Source organism: Panthera pardus, unplaced genomic scaffold (assembly GCF_024362965.1).
Source record: "Panthera pardus isolate Hobbes unplaced genomic scaffold, ASM2436296v1 HiC_scaffold_18, whole genome shotgun sequence".
NCBI classification, from domain to species: Eukaryota; Metazoa; Chordata; class Mammalia; order Carnivora; family Felidae; genus Panthera; species Panthera pardus.
The window spans coordinates 35,114,340-35,133,023 of record NW_026526743.1 but is presented as its reverse complement, the minus strand read 5'-3'; the positions used below and the strand labels follow the sequence as shown (position 1 = coordinate 35,133,023).

The 18,684-nt window shown below is 44.2% G+C and overlaps 1 protein-coding gene, 1 long non-coding RNA gene and 1 pseudogene across 2 annotated transcripts; 2 read left to right on the top strand and 1 right to left on the bottom strand.

Moving 5' to 3' along the window:
- Positions 1 to 2,508: 2,508 nt before the first annotated feature.
- Positions 2,509 to 11,186, bottom strand: GINS3 (GINS complex subunit 3). Its single transcript, XM_019455765.2, has 3 exons — positions 10,313 to 11,186; positions 5,856 to 6,089; positions 2,509 to 3,983 (listed from the first exon to the last, which is right to left on the bottom strand). The coding sequence occupies exons 1-3, from the start codon at positions 10,496 to 10,498 to the stop codon at positions 3,753 to 3,755; spliced, it is 651 nt and encodes a 216-aa protein (XP_019311310.1). The 5' UTR covers positions 10,499 to 11,186; the 3' UTR covers positions 2,509 to 3,752.
- On the top strand, positions 10,505 to 11,744 carry LOC109270843 (uncharacterized). The gene is made up of 2 exons (XR_002081708.2): positions 10,505 to 10,601; positions 11,459 to 11,744. It is a non-coding gene; the product is annotated as an uncharacterized LOC109270843 (long non-coding RNA).
- A 6,637-nt stretch (positions 11,745 to 18,381) lies between these two features.
- On the top strand, positions 18,382 to 18,482 carry LOC128778130 (U6 spliceosomal RNA; annotated as a pseudogene).
- The last annotated feature ends 202 nt before the right edge of the window (positions 18,483 to 18,684 follow it).

The window sequence follows — 18,684 nt, the reverse complement described above, 5'->3', positions numbered from 1 at the left end:
TCCCAAATAAAAGGGTTTAATGAAATGATGCCCCTTTAGTTGACTTGTCTCTGATCTCTGAAGAGCAGACACACAAAGGAGACCTCTGGCTTCTGGGGACAGCCTCCTCTGTACCTTCCCTTAGACTACAGCTCGGGCAACCAGAGAGCATACTGGGAAAGGGAATGCTGGTGTCCTAAGTGAGGCTGTGAGACAAGTAAGCAGTGTCTCAAAAATGAGCTCAAACAGAAGCAGGCTGGGCCTGTCACCTTTGTTAATCATCTGCTCTTAGTAGGCGAGGCTTACCCTTGATGCATATCCATTTTATTCACTATTCATTAAGGATGAGGGGGTTTATTGTTCATTCAAAATAGTGACATCAAGAGTTAGCAAGAGAACTCCAAATTCAGACACTTTTCTTTAGGTATGGGGTACTGAATTGTCTTTTAGAAATTATTTGTGTGTATCCGATATAAAAAATTTGTTTATTTTACCCATACTAGATAAGGACTATAAAATTAAGGTTCTTAGAGTTAAGTATCTATCCTACCTTTGTTCAACAAAGTTACTAAAGGATACGTTTTTCTCTCTTTTTTTAATGTTTATTTTTGAGAGATTGAGAGAGAGAGCGCACTCGCGCAAGCAGAGGGGCAGAGAGGGGGACAGAGGATCTGAGGCAGGCTCGGCGTTGACAGAGTAGCTTCAGTGCAGTGAGCCAGATGTAGGGCTCAAACCCACGAACCACGAGATCATGACCTGAGCCGAAGTCAGAGCCTCAACTGACTGAGCCACATAGGTGCCCCTAGATTTTTCTCTTAAACACAGATATCCACTTTCAGAAACACACATACAGCCTCTGCGTAGTTATTTGCTTTTGCTAAGATGTGTAAAATATTATGTTTGTATTTAAGCATTACTGTTTCAAGCATAAAGATGAAAACGCCCTTCTGGGGTTTCTTGAAGGATAGTGGAACAGAAGAGAACACATTTGCTCATTCAAAATAGTGATATCCTGAGTTAGCAACAGAACTCCAAATTCAGACACTTTTCTTTAGGTTTGGGGTATGGAATTGTCTTTAAGAAATTATTTCTGTGTGTATCCAATATCTGTGTATACCAGATCACTGGGATTAAGTGATCTTTTTAACAAAAGGATGGTGGAGTGGCCTTTTTCTTGGAGGGTTTTGAGCTGCAAGTGAACAAGATGGGATTTATTTTTGAATAAGACCATTCTGGCTACTGTGGAGCTAAGCCTTAAGATGGGGGGCGAGGAGGGTGGCTGCAGGGAGGCAGTAGGGAGGCAACCACAACCATCCAGGCAAGACTGGAGGTGGGGAAGAGGTTGGTCAGATTCTGCAGGTGATTTGAAGGCAGACCCAAAAGCGGTAAGTAAGGGAGGGCCAGGAAGGCACCCAGGTTTTTGTCCTGTGTAATAGGGAGGGATGATGATGTCAGAAACGGAGAAGAGAAAAATTACAGGAGGAGCAGACTGAGTCAGATTAGCTCAGTTTCAGCCATGTTAGGTCAGATGTTGACACAGCAAGGTCAAGTGGGTGGCTGGATACAAATCTACGGTTGGAGGGAGGGATCTGAGCTGGAGATCAGACTTGGGGTAGTCAACAGCACACAGATGGTATTTAAAGCTTGAGATGGGACGAGATGCCTGCCGAAGTGGGAATGGCGAGGAGAGACCCAAGGACTGAACCTAGGGCTGTCTCAAGTTCAGAGGTCGAGGAGAGCAGGAGGAACGGACCCAGGAGACCAAGACTTGCCCCACTTCTCTGACAGCCCAGGTCATCCCAGGGAGAAACCTGAAAATGATGATGTCTTTGTAAGTCATGAAGTCCAGAGTGACCTGGTAACAGAGCCTTAAGGGGAAAGGGCACACGTATCCCCCCCTTGATTTTAAGAGCAATTTGGTACTTGAGTTGTTTGTTGACTCATTTGGAAAAATTCACCTCTTTGAAGGGACCAAAGAGTGATCCAAAAGCCTGATTTGGGGAGGATTGCAGGGGGACAGGGGTAGTAATGGACAGGCTTGAAGGCAGACTTGTAACTGGAAATAGGATTCAAAAGCTACTTGTAATCTGTTCAAAATTTAAAACAGAATGAATTCTGCACATTGCATACCCACGTATTCCTGGCATGTGGCTCCTGTGCATTTTTTTTCCCCCAATAAGAGAAAAAAATGGCAGCAGCCTGAGGACTGACTTTAAACACAAAGCTATCTGTGAAAACAGTGAATCCCAAAACTGAATAATATACTTTTCTCACTCTATGAATCATCTCTGGGGCCCTGGCTAGATGTAAATGCTGTGCTCGCCACGAGGTCCTACCTTTCTGGGACCCATCTCGTTCCTACAGGGAATGTAGCTCATACTCTTGAGTCTGGTGCAAACAAAAGAGCAGCCACGGAAACACGGATTTAGTTGGGCATTGTTGTTGAATACGATCACAGACAAAATTCTCTGATAGCTCTGATTGTCTGTAGTACTCGAGTTACAGAAATAGTTACTTGTACAGAATGTATTCATGTGCTAAGTGGGTCATTTATTTAGCACCAAAATCAAATTATAAAAACATCGGTTCCATCTTAAAACATGCATTTCAAAAGCTGTTCTGGCATTCCAAGTTTGCATCGAGACATCTGCACAATCTGAATACCCAAACCCCTCTATGATTTCTAATGACAAAGACCATTCTCAGTCATTATGGGAAGCTGGTGTGGAGACAACTGCCCGTCAGATGGTGTCCCCCAGGGAACGATGTTTCTTACTCAGCCCGAGGTTTCTGCCTTGATCTCCAGGAAGAGTTTTGAGCTTGCTTAAACATGCTTAAACACATTCTTGGTAAACGGTCAGGAATCCTCTAGGTCATAATGCCGCAAAATTGACCAAAGAGGAAGAACATGGTCAAGGTCTCCTGCCACTTACATTTGCCATGTTCAGCTTCTCAAACAGGGCTCTTCCTAACCAGCAATCCTAAAGTCCAGCTTTCAAAATAAGACGGCTTGGTTAACACCCTTTAATAACTACTATGCAGCCCCAAATGACTCCATGACAGCTTTTCTAGGGAGGGAATGGATTGCTGGGCGGGTGGCTCTAAAGATCTCAAGGCGAAAGACAAGCTCAGGTTAACCATTTCCCCTCCAGGCCGACCACAGAGTTTTGTGAAGCCCCGTCCCCAAAGCCCTGACTGCAGAGGAGGAGAACAATGCTTTCTCTTTAGTAAAAGCCCTACCATTCATCTGTCTTATCATTTTCCTTCTTTATTCTTGGCAACTGTTTCTGGAAATTGGGGTGACTCCTCGCAGGCAGGACGCAGGAGACATTCACAAGTAAGGCCAGCATCCTGGAGGTGCTGTCCTCGGAGCAGCCATAAGGAAGATGCAGCAGTTAAGTTCAAGAGAACATTTGTGGGCAGATGGCCCATTTGTACCTGTCCTTTGGAGCAGCGAAAGTGGACATCGGAGGGTGTCACACTCCCGGATACAAGGGATCCCAGTTCCAATTGCATTATGATGCATGTGGTAACTGTATTTTACAAAAGACTTTGGTTTCTCCCCGGCTATGGGTCAGCAGGGTGGGAGAGTCTTATAAGCCATACAGGCCAGGGACTTCCTGCACCACGTCCTTTCCCAAACAGATGGCACCGCTCCCGACACTGTTGTGGGAAATAAGCCATGACATGGCCCTTTACAAGGTCAACGAGGCTCTATCAAGGACACACAGAGCAGTAACTCCACAAGGAGCAATTCTGTGTTCTTCTGACCTTCAGTCTTCCATATCCGTGAATTTTCTCTTCTTGTAGTTCTGAACGAGGTTGGAAGCTGTGATCTGAGAAGCCTGCCCCTTCTCCCAACACTGAAAGTCATTCAGTCCTTTCTGCCCTGTTTGAAATAAGCCCCTCTCCATCTCGTCCAGCCTGGCTACCAATGCTGAAGTGTCTTCATTGTAAGTGTTCTGGGAGGAGTCCATAATGCGGCGGAAACGTCCAATGAATGTCTGAAGGAGAAGGAATGAGTGAGAAAAATCAGATCCATTTTTCCCTGAACATTTAAATGTCATGAAGGGCAAAAGTTTGGTCTAGGACTCAGTCAGAAGGAGCTCTCAGGTGACTTTATCACTCGAGGAAGTGATTTCACATTGCCATGCCTCAATTTCCTCATCTGTGAAATGGACGGTTATGAATATCCAACAGGTTGTTATGGTAGCCAATGAAGGAATACATGTAGGACATCTAGCAACTGGCTGGCAAGAGTAATCTGCTCAAAAAGCGCTACCCATTAATTTGAGCCCTGCATTAGGTTCTGCGCTGACAGTACGGAGCCTGCTTGGGATTCTCTCTCTTCCTCTCTTTCTGCCCCTCCCCAGCCCCCACCAAAAACATTTAAAAAAATTAAAAAAAAAAAAGGGTTACCCATTATTGTTATTACTAACAAAGGCCACAATAATGTACTGTGACACGCACAGGTAAGTTTGGACCAGAAAAGACTCCTAATCTAATTGAGTGCATTTTATATCTTTTTCAGTGTGAGAGCAGGATAGAGACACAAATGACTGAGGGTTGTCATTTTACCACAGGGCCCTGAGACCAAGCCACAAGCCCCTGCCTCAGTTTCTTCAATTGCCTCATGGAGTTATCACCTTACCGATGGGCAACTTTATAGAACTTGAAAGCAGTGATGGAAAAAGAAAAGATATAACTCACTAACAAAGGGCACTGTTCCAATTCAAGGACATGTCCTGGAGACACTGTAAGACAAATAAATGGACTTTCCCCATTTTTAGCTTTCTGCTCAAAAGAGTTTCATAAGCTCAAACTGTCTCTAGTCTATGTATTGATTTCTTTATCTCAGTGGATGGCAACAATGTTTTTCTTTACTATTTACATCAAAAACCATTCCAGTACACGTTAGGCCAAACAACCCTTGAGCCTGATGGAGGGTGTCTATATAGTCCAGGGAGGAAACGTGTCTTCAGCTGAAGTTCTTATAAAGCTAGAAATGAGGAAGTAAAATAAGAGGTAGAAAGGGTAGCTTCTCCTAATATTAGCAAAAAAAAAAAAAACAAACAAAACACCAATTATGGGGGTGCCTGGGTGGTTCAGTCAGTTAAGTATCTGACTTTGGCTCAGGTCATGATCTCACGGTTTGTGGGTTCAAGCCCTACATCGGTCTCTGTGCTGACAGCTCAGCGCCTGGAGCCTGCTTCGGATTCTGTGTCTCCCTCTCTCTCTGCCCCTCCTCCGCTCAGGCTCTGTCTCTCTCAAAAATAAATAAACATAAAAAAGGTAATAATTATGAGACGTTAAAATAAAGTTATGTCGTAAAGGATGGTAATATGGGTATAACATTGTTTTGTCTGTGGAAAACAACAGTAATAGCTACCATTTGTGAAATGGCACCACCTAATCTCACTACGATGCAATAATTTTGGCACTATTGTTATCTCCATTTAACAGGTGAAAAATGGAAGCCTATAGAGGTCACGCAGTTCGTACATGGCAGAGCCATGGTTTAGCCCCAGAGCAAGGGACGGGAACAAATAACACATGTACTCCTAACGGGAGCCCTCAGACCAGTCTTGGGGCTGGGCCGGGCTGGCGTATTTAAGTGCCTGTCACCTATAGTCAACCATCATCTCTCTTATTTCCAGGCCTTCCTGTGGCCCCAACTCTTAACAAACAAATATGAAGAGCTGCAGACAAGTCATTTTTAAGTAAATATATAATCGGCAAATGCAGTCTAACTGTAGGCCGCTGTGGAATAACTAATAAACTGAGCGTATACATGATACACTTCCCTGGGTAAGGGTGGAGGCTGGTGGCTCCTAAGGCGTGTGTGGTGCCATAGGGTTTTCACGTCAGTTACTTGCCTGCAGGAGAGACTGGGAGATGTCTGCATTCTCTGGACTGTCAAAATGCAGGAGTTGGGAGCCAAACCCATAGAAATGCGGCCCCAGTTTGTGGAGGTCCACCACGTTGGCATCGGCGCTGAACACGGTCCTCCAACCTTGCTGGTAGATCTTGGGAAGGTCCACAGAAAGGATCCGCCGCTTGTGGTCAAAAAGTCCCTTTGCCAGCCACAGGGGGAGTTCGAGCTTTGAGCCCTGCATCACACAGGAATGTAGGTTTTAAAAGCAAATAGCGTAATAAATGTGTGTGGCAATACACAGAAATATAGGTTGCCCGAGCAGGCATCTGCTGCCTGTTCTGTTTGGGGGCGTGGCTCCCAAAAGCAGAAGAAGGTTGTGACTTGAAGAGATGAACTGCATGGGCTGAAGTTTTACATCATAATGGAATGGTGAGAACAACGGTTTTTGTTCAACAGAAGCACAGTACGGAACAAAAATGTGGTACAAAGGGGAAGTTTTCTAACTCACATAAATAAAAACTTCCAATTGCAGATTCTTCAGAAATATAATAAATATTTCTGGGGGCGCCTGGGTGGCTCAGTTGGTTGAGCATCTGACTTCGGCTCAGGTCATGATCTTGTGGCTCGATGAGTTCAAGCCCCGCGTCAGGCTCTGTGCTGGCAGCACACAGCCTGGAGCCTCCTTCAGGTCCTGTGTCTCCGTCTCTCTCTGCCCCTCCTCCGCTCACACTCTCTCTCTCTCTCTCTCTCAAAAATCAATGAACATTAGAAAAATACAAAAATAAGCATTTCTGCTTTCTTTAAATATTCCATACCTGTTCCTCATACACACTCACTGGAGGCCTACTACGCACTAAGCACCACCAGGTGCTGGGCGATATATGGAAAAACAGCATCAGCCTGAGCTCAGGCCACAGCCCCTCTCCATCCCACTTCACAGCTTCAGAGAGGACAGTAAAGATACACATGTCTCTATATTTTTAAAGCCTTAACAGAACTGGAAAATACAATGAGGTGGCATGACAGACCAGAAATGAAGAGAAATATCCAAAAAAAAAAAGGCCAAATATAACTGAGTTGAAGGCATCTGCAGACAGAAAGTGTGCAGAAAGTTAACACAGCAACCCTCAGACCACCCTCCTTAGAGGGGCCTGCCTGCAGAGTTGATCCTTGGTGGGTGTCCTGGAACTTGGGTTTCAGGAGGGTTCCCACTCTTCTCAGAGTGGATAGGAGTGCCTCACTGTGCTTATGCAGTTTGCACAAACAATGTGGCTTATGCTGAATACCTGCTTTCCTCCTGGGAGTCTGGAATCTTGGAATGTGTTCGGTAGAATGCCTGTGTAACTAGCCCTCAGTACGACCATGGGTACTGAGTCTCTAATGAGCTCCCAGGTACACATATTTCACCCATGCTGTCATAATGCGTTACTGGATATTCCAGTGCATCCTGTGCGACTTCGCCCGGATGGACGGGGCTCTGGGAAGCTTGTGTCCAGCTTCCTGCAAACTTCATCACACACACCCTTTTTCCCTTTGCTGTTTTTGCTCTGTATCCTTTTACTGTATTAAAATTTAAACATTAGTATGACTAGATGCTGAGTCCTGTGAGTTCTCTTAGTGAATCATCAAACCTGGGGCTGGTCTTGGGGACCCCTTGAACAAACCGAAATGGAAAGTTTATCACTAGAAGACACAGACTAAGGAAATCTTGAAGGGAGAATGAAAATGATCCCAGAAAGAAATATGGAAACGCAGGACACAAACTAAATAGTAGGAAGGAAAAAAAACCCACAAATATATCAATAATTGCATTAAATGTAAACAAATTAAATACAACTGAAAAACTGTCAAACTGAAAAAAAACAAAACCTAACCATACGCTGCTTAAAAGACACATATTTGAAGTATAAAGACACAGAAAGGTTGAAAAAAATGCCATAAAAATAGTAATCAAAAGAGAGAAGCAGACTAGAGATAAAACGGACATTTGACAATAATAAAAGGGTCATTATATCCACAAGAAAAAGACAGATCCCTGTCTAAACTGAGAGAAGTAAAAGGAGAACTGGTGAATCTATAGGCATAGTGGAAAACTTTGGTCTATCTCTCTAGATAAATGAGGAGCAGGAAAAAAAAATCAGTAGGAATATAGAAGATCTCAGCAAAGCAAACAGCAAACTTGACCTAACTTCCAATACTTACCACACACCGTGACTTCAGAATACACATCTGGCCAAGTGAATATGGAATGGTTAAGTTGATCTTATGCTGCAGTATAAAGCAAGCGTTAACTTACAAAAGACTGAAATCATTCAGGCTATGTTCTCTGACCCTGGTGGAAAGAATTAAGCTAGAAATCAAAATCAAAAAAGATGAAGAGCTAAATACTAATATACGTGGAACTAAGCACTGTAACCCATGAGTCAAAGAAGAACTCACAATAGAAACTAGAAATTATTTTGAACACATGGCTATGAAAATAAAATACAACAAATCAAAACTTGTGGAACGCACTGAAGCTGTGCTCAGAGGAAATGTATAGCTAAAAACATGCATAAGGGAAGGTTGAAAAATCAATGACCTGGGTACCCAGCTCAAACTGCACAGGCAGGGTTGGGGGGAGTGGGGGTAACAACAGAAAATTAAGTCCAAAGAAGGTAGAAGGAAAGAATTAATAACTTAACGACCTAGAAAACAACAGTACAAAAGAGGAAACTGACAGAGCCCTAAGTTAGTTCTTTTAAAAGAACTAACTAATACAATTGATCAATTCCTAGCAAGACTAACGAAGAAAGGGAGCATAATTTCTCCATATCAAGAATAAAAACCAAGACATCAATATAAATCCTACAGATGTAAAAAAGATAGTAAAAGGATATTTTGAACATTACACCACTACCTTTGAAAATTCAGATGAAATTGTCAAATTCCTAGAGGAGAAAACAATGTACCAAGAGTAACACAGGAAGAAAATAGCAAGTCTGAATACTCGTTTATCTCTGAATGACATTAAATGTTGTCATTACAAAGCTTCCCGCACAAATCTCCCACAAAGAATTCCAAATACTTTATGTAGACACTCTACCCTCAAATAAGTAGAGTATAAGTCCTATTCCTTAAGTGAGGCTGTGATAATGACTCCTTCCCAAAGAGAACAGTATGGAAAGGTGGAAAAAGGAGTAACTTCATAGTGAAGAATCCTGACAAACACTACCCCAGCCGGGTGTTCGAGGTTCTTATCAATGTGATAAGTCATGCTAACAGTATGCGCCCTTGATATGATGTGACCTCTGTGATCCTCCTCAAAACCTATCACTGCAGTCTAACCACAAGGAAAAGTTCAGACAGGGTGCCTGGGTGGCTCAGTCCGTTAAGCATCGGACGTCCACTCAGGTCACGATCTCACGGTTCATGAATTTAAGCCCTGCATCAGGCTTCCCGCTAACAGCGTAAAGCCTGCTTGGGATTTTCTCTCTCTCTGCCCCTCCTCTGCTTGTGCTGTCTCCAAATAAATAAGTAAATAAACTTAAAAACAACAACAACACATCAGACAAATCCCAACTGAGGGACATTCGACAGATTACCTGATCAGCACTCCACAGAACCATCATGGTCCTCAAAAACAAGGAAAGTCTAATAAACTGTCACAGCCAAGAGCAGCCTAACTAGATATGATACTAAATGCAATGTGGTAAACTGGATGGACATTAGGGGGAAGGAAGGCAATATGAATAAAGTACCGGCAGTGCATCTCTGTTTACCAATGTGTAAGAGGACAAAAATCCTTACCTGTTATAACGAAAAGTCAATAAACAATGTCTTAATTTTTTTAAATCAAGAAAATAAGCTTAAGACTATTATTTAAAAACACAGGGGTAAATCTTGAGGATACTATTTTTATTTTCTTTTTAGTGAGAGAGCAGGCGAGCAGGGGAGAGGGGCAGGAGACAGAATCCCAAGCAGGTTCCACGCTCAGCTTGGAGCCCAATATGGGCCTTGATCCCATGAGACTGGGATCACGACCTGAGCCAAAATCGAGAGACCGAGCCTCAGCTGACTGAGCCACCCAGGCGTCCCTTTAACTATTTAAAAAGTGGACAGACCAGTGATCAGAAACCCCGATCCTTAAGTAGTCAGTAGTAACCAATCCTTAAGCTTTCAACATATGGGAAGGGGGGAGGGGGGAAGACACTGCTCACTTTGGGCAGTTTCAAAAATGAAACCAGCGGCCTGACGACCTAAGATAAATTTAGTTTCACGCTGGGGGCGAAGGCTAAAAAAACACTTCAGAGAACTGAGACCTGAGACCCGCCGATACAACTCCTTAAAGCGTAGGGCCGGGCTTCCCCCTAAAACGACAAATCCCGCGGGGCAGCGCGCCCGCGATGCAGAGCCCAAGGCCGCGAGGCACAATGGGAATTGTAGTCTTTCTCGGGGGATCTGTCCCTAAAGGCTTACCTGAGGAATCGTGTGGTCAGTCTCGGCACCTCCGCTCCGCTCCGGGAAGAAAGCCCCGAGGCGAGGCATGGGGGTCTCTGTGCGCACCGGGAGCTTCTCGTGGGACATCAGGATGTCGTCCAGCGACAGAAAGTTCTCCTCAGGCCCGAGTGCACCCGACTCCACCCGGAAATAAGCCTCGGACATGGCGGCGGCGGCGGCTTTAACTTCTCCGCTTCCACTCGTGTGAGGCTAGGAGTCCGGGATGTAAAAAGCAGGAGAAAGCGGAGGCAGGCCCGGGTTGTGAAGGGTAAGGAGGTCGCTGCGACAACTAGCCGGAATTGAAATTTTTCCCGCGCCGGGGACGCGCCAGACTGGAGCAGTCGATCCAGGCAGGTCGGCCCAGGCAGAAGCAATAGACAGTCTGCGGACTTGGTCCCACGTGATCAGGGGCGGGGCGCATTTGGAACCGCGCTCGAGATTTCCACCTGCAGGGTGTAAGCTGGATGTGGGCACCTTAGCAAGGAGCTGGAAATGCCCGTTGAAGTTGCTGGATGCATCTGTACTAGATTGTGTTCATGTGGCCCTTTATATGTTTATATGAAATTAAAAACGCTTTGCAACACGTTTGGGGGCTTATATAAAAAGACATTACTGTGGCCTCCGTCTCAGGCCTGATCAAGTCAGACCTGTTTACTGTAGTTTTGTCACTGTATCTGTTAATCTTCGTGCTTGAAAGAAACATGAAAACAAAACCTCCAGCACTAGCCCCAGATAGTTATGGACTATTTGTAGTATTTGGCGTTGATAAGGGAAGGAGGAGGAGGAGCACTAGACTACCCCTGGCTCCCAAAGGTCCTGAGTTTACTTCAGGGCCTTACCATCGACTGGCAATCTCCTTTCGTGGCTCTTAATTTAAATCCTTAAAAGAGGAAATCTAATTGGCTCAGTTTGTCTTTTTGAACAAGGTCACAACAGTCATACGTTGCCAGCCACCCTATAGATTGGATGGGTGCCTGTTGCTTGTGTAGTTGTGGGAGAGGGGTAGGGAAGGGATCATGGTTATGGGAAAATTAATGAAGAGAAACCTCACTAGAATGGAGTCGGGAGGTTAGCAGGGGTAGCTCTCATGCCCTTACCACTCTTTGTTAATTGCAAATCCAACAGGGAAAGAGGGAACTTGCACCCGGATACAATTTTACCACCTGGGCAAGAGGAAGAAAGGCTTTCCTCCAAAGGTCCAGCCATGAGAAGCCACTATACTTTGAACTCCTACTATTTTACTCCAGTGAATTTCTTGTTCTAACAGTCTTCCCAACTCCCCTACCTCCTCTGTAGAAGAACCAACTCTCCTTTGTTCTCTGGACTTGTCTATGGTTTTGCTGTAGTTTTCTTGCCCTGGATGGCAATTCTCTGCTATTCCCGGATAAACCTATTTTTGCTAGTAAAGTAACTGGCAGTTTTATTTTTAATATAAACAGTTACATGTTACCAGATTTGGGGGTGCTATTCAATCATGGCTATGAGTGGTGGAGAGTGTTGAGAAATACGGTGTAGAACTTCATACAGAAGGGTCTTTTCTGGGGTTACAGCTATAAGCAAAGGGTTCATGGGAAGGAGATGTGTATCAGTCCATCTTTCTTATTCCCTGCTTTTTAGGATACTGTGACATCTATCCCTTGTAGGGTGGGCTAATTCCTAGAGTAACAAACAACTTGCCTGTGAACACACCTTACATTAACCAAACAATCGAAAGCCTATACCCCCAACCACCTCCTTTAACTCTCACGCACCAAGCCAACAGTTACCCTGCCTTAAATCACCCCGGGGCCAAATACTGGATAATGAGAGACCACCCTTATAGCCCAGAGTCCACTAACATTCAAAGTACCCCATCCTAAGCTCACTCAAATTTGCCTACTATGCCTCACCCATTCCTTCCCACAGAAACCACAATAGAAGCTCTGGGTCATGTTCTCCTCTCCTTTTGCTTCCTTACTGACCCTGTGCGGCTTTGGATGGAACGATGTACTTCCTTTTCTTGGGAACTGGGAGCAATAAGACTTCTTTCGATGGCACTGACCACTCTGTCATTACTCAGTCACCCTTACAAATGAAATCCTGGTGTAATCAAAACAAGAGGCCATGGGGGATTCAGGGCCAAACTGTGCTTTCGCCTTGGGTGCTAATGAGTTGAGGCTATTCCACAGGAAATAGGAGAAGAAAATGTAAGATTTTTTTTTTTTTTTTTTTTTAGCATGTGATAACATAAATCTGAGCTTTAAGAAGAGAATTCTGGTAGTGGGGAGAAGAAAGGGGAGATTAGATGCAGGGAGGCCAGTTTGGAAGCTGTTCAGTGGGCAATTCCTAGCAACTAATTGGAAAGAGAAAGTGAAGGGTAGAGAGAGGTCAAAGATGATTTAAGTTTTTTACCTGGTTGACCAGGTGGATGGAGATGTCACTAACAGATAGATATACAGAGCACAGGAATATGGGCACTTTGGGGTAAAAGATGAGTTTGGTCTGGTACTCATGGAGTCCAGGAGCCACTAGACAGGTCTGCAGCTCTGTGGAGACACCAGTCTTGAACCTTTAGTTAGGCATCTATGGAGAGGCGGTTGCAGGAGAGTCCTTTCCTTTATCATATTTGAAATGTTCAGTTTGCTGCACTATCCAGTATAAAAGTAAACATAAATCATAGTCAAAATTTATATTTTGTTGAAATGGCTGTAGGGTCTGGATACAGTCAGGAATAGAAATGTGTTCATTTGTCTAATTGAAGGCAGTGAGGGTACTTTACTGACAAGGTGCAGTAAAGCTGTTTTTTATGTTGAAACAGTTAAGATGGATCCTTAATAACATCGGTGCCAAGAAAGGCATTATTTTTGTGCAGAGACCATTGGCTCTAAACCTAAACACCGCAGCTATTTTAATAGTAAAGTAACAGGCCAGTGTTTAAGATAAAATCAGATTACCTTGTTTTTCTTCTGTGATGTCTTGGCTCACCATGAAACTTATTCACTGCTTGTATACTTTTGCTCTCTTTAATCTGCCCTCTTCTTGAACTCCCGAGTGAGCCAGAAAAAGTGAAATTAAAGTTTGAGCTTCTGATGCTAAACAATTGCATTAATTCATCTGACAAAAGTGGTACATAATTTATCCAGTATAGACCTGTTTGTAGCCTAAATTTTAAGAGCCAGGAATGTTCCTTTTCTCATGAAATCTTGGGTTCCTTACCACCCAGCCAATCAATGTACCAGAATTGCACTAGACAGAATTTCAGCATATTTATGATATTCAGAGTGTGTTCAGTATGTTTACAAAATATAGAACTTCGGGATTCCAAAGGTGTCTGCTGGATCCCTGAAAAAAAAACCACTAATTTTCCCAGTGCAGTTATTTCAAGATTGCAGCACTGTGGTACGCACACAGACTTCAGATAAGCAAAACCACAAAACAGCTTTAAATCTGTTCTTTTGAGTACTGGTGCTTTCTAAATTTCTTCCACTGAGTGGGGAGGCTGTGATGTAAGTGACAGAACTCCAGATCCGGGGGATGGGGGAGGATCTTTGGGGGAAGGAAAAAAAAAACAAACCAAAAAACCAGAAATGTGTTGGACTCCATCCTTCCAGTTGCTTCCTAGGCCAAAAGTTTTAGGGTTTTTCTCGATTCCCCTCCCCTTACCTTCTATAACTGTTCCATCAGCAAATGTTCGCTCTGCCTTCATAATATTTTATTTTTTTTATGTTTACTTTTGAGAGAGAGAGCGCGAGTGAGCGAGCGAGCATGAGCGGGGGAGGGGCAGAGAGCGAGGGAGACACAGAATCCCAAGCAGGCTCCAGGCTCTGAGCTGTCAGCACAGAGCCCCACGTGGGGCTCGAACCCATGAACTGCAAGATCATGACCTGAGCCGAAGTCAGACGCTTACCCGACTGAGCTACCCAGGTGCCCCCGCCTTCATCATATTTCCAGAATTTGATTATTTCTCATCACTGTGGTCCAAACCAACATCTCTTACTTGGACTTTTGTAATAGCTTCCCGTCCAGTCTTGCTTCAGCCCACGACCTCCTTATCGTTCTTTGAGAGCCCCAGACACTCATTTCTTAGGGCCTTGCACTGTCTGTTCCCACTTCCTGGATTGCCTTTCTGTTGGATTTCCGCATGGGTGGTCCCTTTAGGTCTTTATTCAAGAGTCATCTTCTCATTCAGGCCTTCCCTCACTGCCCTATCCAAAATTTTAGCCCTCCCCAACTGACAGCTGATATCCCCCTCCTTTTTTTCCCTCAGCATTTATCACTCTCTTATGTACTATTTGTTTTACCTTTTTAACTTGTTTATTGTCTGTCACCCCTACCTGAATATTAGCTTCATGAAGACAGGGATTCTTTTTGGTGTATTTTTTCATGACTCTATCCCCACTACCTTGTGCATGTCAGGCACTTCCTAAATGTTTGCGGAATGAATTAGTGGTTCTTTACTTATAGCAGTGATATTATTTTCCTTTAAAACATTAACCAAAAAGCAATTTCAAGTAAATAATAGTACGAGTGGTGTGCACATATTACAACAGTCACAAAGGGTAGTAGTGAAACACTGAAAACACTGAATTAAAGTGGTACAAAATGGGGGTGCCTGGGTGGCCTAGTTGGTTAAGCATCTAACTTGGGCTCAGGTCATGATCTCACAGTTCATGGGTTCAAGGCCCACGTCGGGCTCTGTGCTGACAGCTCAGAGCCTGGCCCCTGCTTCAGGTTCTGTGTCTCCCCCTCTCTCTGCCCCTCCCCTGCTCATGCTTGCTCTCACTTGCTCTCTCTCAAAAATAAATAACATTAAAAAAAAAATGAAGTGGTACGAAATAGTTTGCCAACATACAGGCTAGGTCACATAATCTTCTAGAGCCGTGAACTTGTCATTGATAATACTCTGAAGAAAACTCACTGACTGGGCTCCACTAATTTAAAGTTGTTGAAGTTTTGGTAGAATTATACTGAATTTGGCAACTCTTTCTGCCCATGGATCCTGTTCCCATGCTTTCATAAAAACACCTTTTTGCACTGGGGGGAAAAAAAAAGAACTATACTGAATTTTACCTTCCCACCCACTGTAAATATGGAATGTTTAAGCAAAAGGAACGAACAGGATGTAAAATGGCTTAGTCCCCTACCCACAGAACATTTTCAGCAGCCATTTATATTCAGCTGCTGTGTTCCTTCCAGAATCCAACAGGCCTGGGTAGAGTCCCACTTGCACCACTTCAGTTGGCTTTGTGACCTCGGGGGGAGTTATCTGTCTGAAGCTTAGCTTCTGCACCTATAAAATGGGGACAATAATGGTAGGAGTGTAACAAAAGGGCCAATATAGGCAGAGCTCTTAGCTCAGGGCCTGACCCATACATAGCAAGGGCTCAATAAATCTCCTTTTTACCATCACTATTCAGATACGTTAATTCACTGCTGTGTCCTCCGCACCTCAAATAATACCTGGCATGTAGCAAGCACTCCGTGAACATTTGTGAAATAAACATCATCATTCATTATTATCGTTGTCGATCTAGGCTTGGCCACACTTGCCACCCCCCCCCCCCCAACAATTCGCGTTTCCAAATGGACTTGAAGGTGATAGATCAGTATTCTTCAACTTTTCCCTGCAAAGATTCAGATAGAACTTATTTCTTCTGAATTCAAATGATTAAAGTGGGGTTTTTTTTTTTTGTATTTTAAAATTACAGTACTATGTTTGAAATTTTATTATGTAAGGTTAATGGATTTAAATCACTGGAGTTCATTTTTACATAATTTAAATGTTCTTTTGGTTGAGCTATTTCTTGAGGACTGCTCCAAAACGCCTTCAATGAGATCAAAATAAATTGATAGGCATAATGCAACCTTATGTGTGGGTAGTGCCGATTTTAGATTCTTCCCACAGTCTTCAGCAGTACGAGGAGATTGTAAACCCATCTCATATATCCAGAGAGATTCAGTGTATGCATCGCCCTCATAAACTTGGCAAAGGAGCAGCGATCACATCATTATAATCGAGGTACTTGTTTGATCCAACTTTTCTTTTTCTGTGTTCCCAGCTCCATAAAAATACCCCTTCTTCACACTCCTATATTTTCATCTTCTTTTTTGGGTAGTCTTTATTTATTTTAATCCATGATCTGATAGCCAGAGCTTCCCTCAGTCCGAGGTGGGCGGAGTGGCAAGTAAATTCATTAGTTTGAGAAGAGTATGGGGGAAGAAGAGGGATCATTTATTCATCAAGATGCTCAGATGCCTATTAGGTGCCCCGGGGCTCCCTGTGTGGACACGAAGAAGAATACGATGGGTTGCTGCCCAGTGGAGGAAATAGTAACATGAGGTGATAAAAGCTCGGATAGAGCCGTGTCTGATGTGTTCCGGAAGCTCAGAACGAGTGGTGACTTCCCACCTGGACAGAATAGGGATTTACAAAGGCTTTACAGAGCAAGGTGCAGAAGAATGGGGCCATTGGGTGTGAAGAGGACTTTTTCAGCAGGTCCACAAATGTGGGGGTGGGAGGGGAGGAGTCATTCCAGACCCAAGCGTCCACTGTGAGCAAAGAGGTGGGACTGTCAAAGTTCGAGATGAAATTTCTCTCCTTCAAACCGGCCCCTCCTTCTGCCTCCTGTATGCCAGTTAATGGCTGCACTATTCACCTGATTACCTGTATCTATCTGGCAGGTAACAGGAAAATTCAGTTCAAAATGGCTTCAACAACAGGGGATTTCTAGACGCGATAACTGGAGAGTCCAGGACTTCATGGTCAGTTGATTCAGCAGCCCAAAGGTGTCTCTGGGGATCTAACTTTGTTTTGCTGCGCACATGGTCGGCTCTAGTCTATGGCTCATCCACGGGGGTCACTAGATGTTTGCCAGCTAATCTGGGTCTACGGGATTCCTTGGTCTTTTCCGGGGGTAGGGAAGGGAGAGCATTCAGTCTCAGCCTTCCAGTAGAGAGTTCTGACATTCACCCTTACTGGCAAGTTTAGACCACATGCTCACTCCTGAACCAAAACGATAGCCAGAGCAATGGAATGTGTTAATTAATGTAAGTCAGTCAAAGCCCACCACCAATGTTATGATAGGGTGAGCTTCACCAAAGCATGTGGGCTGCACAATGGGAAGGATTGGGGGTCAATTCTGGAGTGACGGTCTGGGTATTTTTAGGACGGGGAAAGCTGGGTAGAAAACAAATAAATGTCCACTACAATCACTACCCAGTTAGGAACGTGGGAGAATTCAGTATTGCTTCCCTCTCACTTCCCTATGTCCAATTGGTCAATACACACTGCTGATTCTACCTTCTTCTTCTTCAATGTTTTATTTATTTTTGAGACAATGCAAGCAGGGGAGGGGCAGAGAGAGGGGAAGAGAGGATCCAAAGCAGGCTCTGCACTGACAGCGGTGAACCCGATGTGGGACTCGAACTCACCAACTGTGAGATCATGACCTGAACCAAAGTCGGACACACAACCTACCAAGCCATCCAGGGGCCCCTGCTAATTCTACCTTCTTATCATTCTTTTGTCTTTTTATCATTCTTTTGTCTGTCCATTCTTTTGCCTCTGTTTGAGCACTCATCATCTTTCACCCATACTCTTAAAATCCCTCCTGACTGGGTTTTCTCTGTCTCTGCTCTCTCCTTGCTCCAAAGTTCCTTTGTACTTGTCTTGCAGTGATCTTCCTGTTATTCCCCAGCTTACAACCCAAATCACCCCCGTGGGTTAAATAATAAACTCTAAACTCCTTGGTAAGTCTTAAATGGCTTCCAAGAACCGTGTTATTAGCTTGCCAGGGCCACCATAACAAAATACTGCAGACTGGTAGCTAAACAACAGAAAATTTTCTCATAGTTCTTCAGGCTGAAAGTCTAAGATCAAGGTGTTAGCAGGGATGGTTTCTCCTGAGGCCCCTCTCTCCTTGGCTTGCAGATGGCCACCCTCTTGCCATGGCCTCACATGGCCTTTCCTCTGTGCACGCACATCCTTGGGTCGCTTCCTCTTACAAGGACACCAGTACTATTGGATCAGGACCCTACCCTTAGGACCTCATTTAACCTTAAAGGCCAGGGCTTGCTTGCATAGCACAGAGTAAAACTGGAAGGAAGTCAGAAAGATTAGCACGGACCCTGCACATGGATGACGTGAATTTGTGAAGCATTCCATGGTTCTCATAGGACCGCCCCACAGGTTACATGCTAATCACAAAGAGGAAAATGAACTCTTACAATGGAGAGATCTACTTGTCACCACTGTATGGAAGTGATCAAGCCTAGCACACTAACGTGGGGCAGCCGCTGTGCCTGTAAGATATCATGCGGTCTGTGTGCTGACTCAGTTATGATTCCAACCTGAATCCAGTCAAGCCTCCAGA

Bases quoted from the DNA above. Each gene is read 5' to 3' on its own strand.
- GINS3 (XM_019455765.2), bottom strand. From the start codon at position 10,498: ATGTCCGAGGCTTATTTCCGGGTGGAGTCGGGTGCACTCGGGCCTGAG. The intron at 6,090-10,312 runs GTAAGCCTTTAG...TGTGTGATGCAG, and splicing joins CTGACCACACGATTCCTCAG to GGCTCAAAGCTCGAACTCCC. The intron at 3,984-5,855 runs GCAAGTAACTGA...CTTCTCCTTCAG, and splicing joins TCTCCCAGTCTCTCCTGCAG to ACATTCATTGGACGTTTCCG.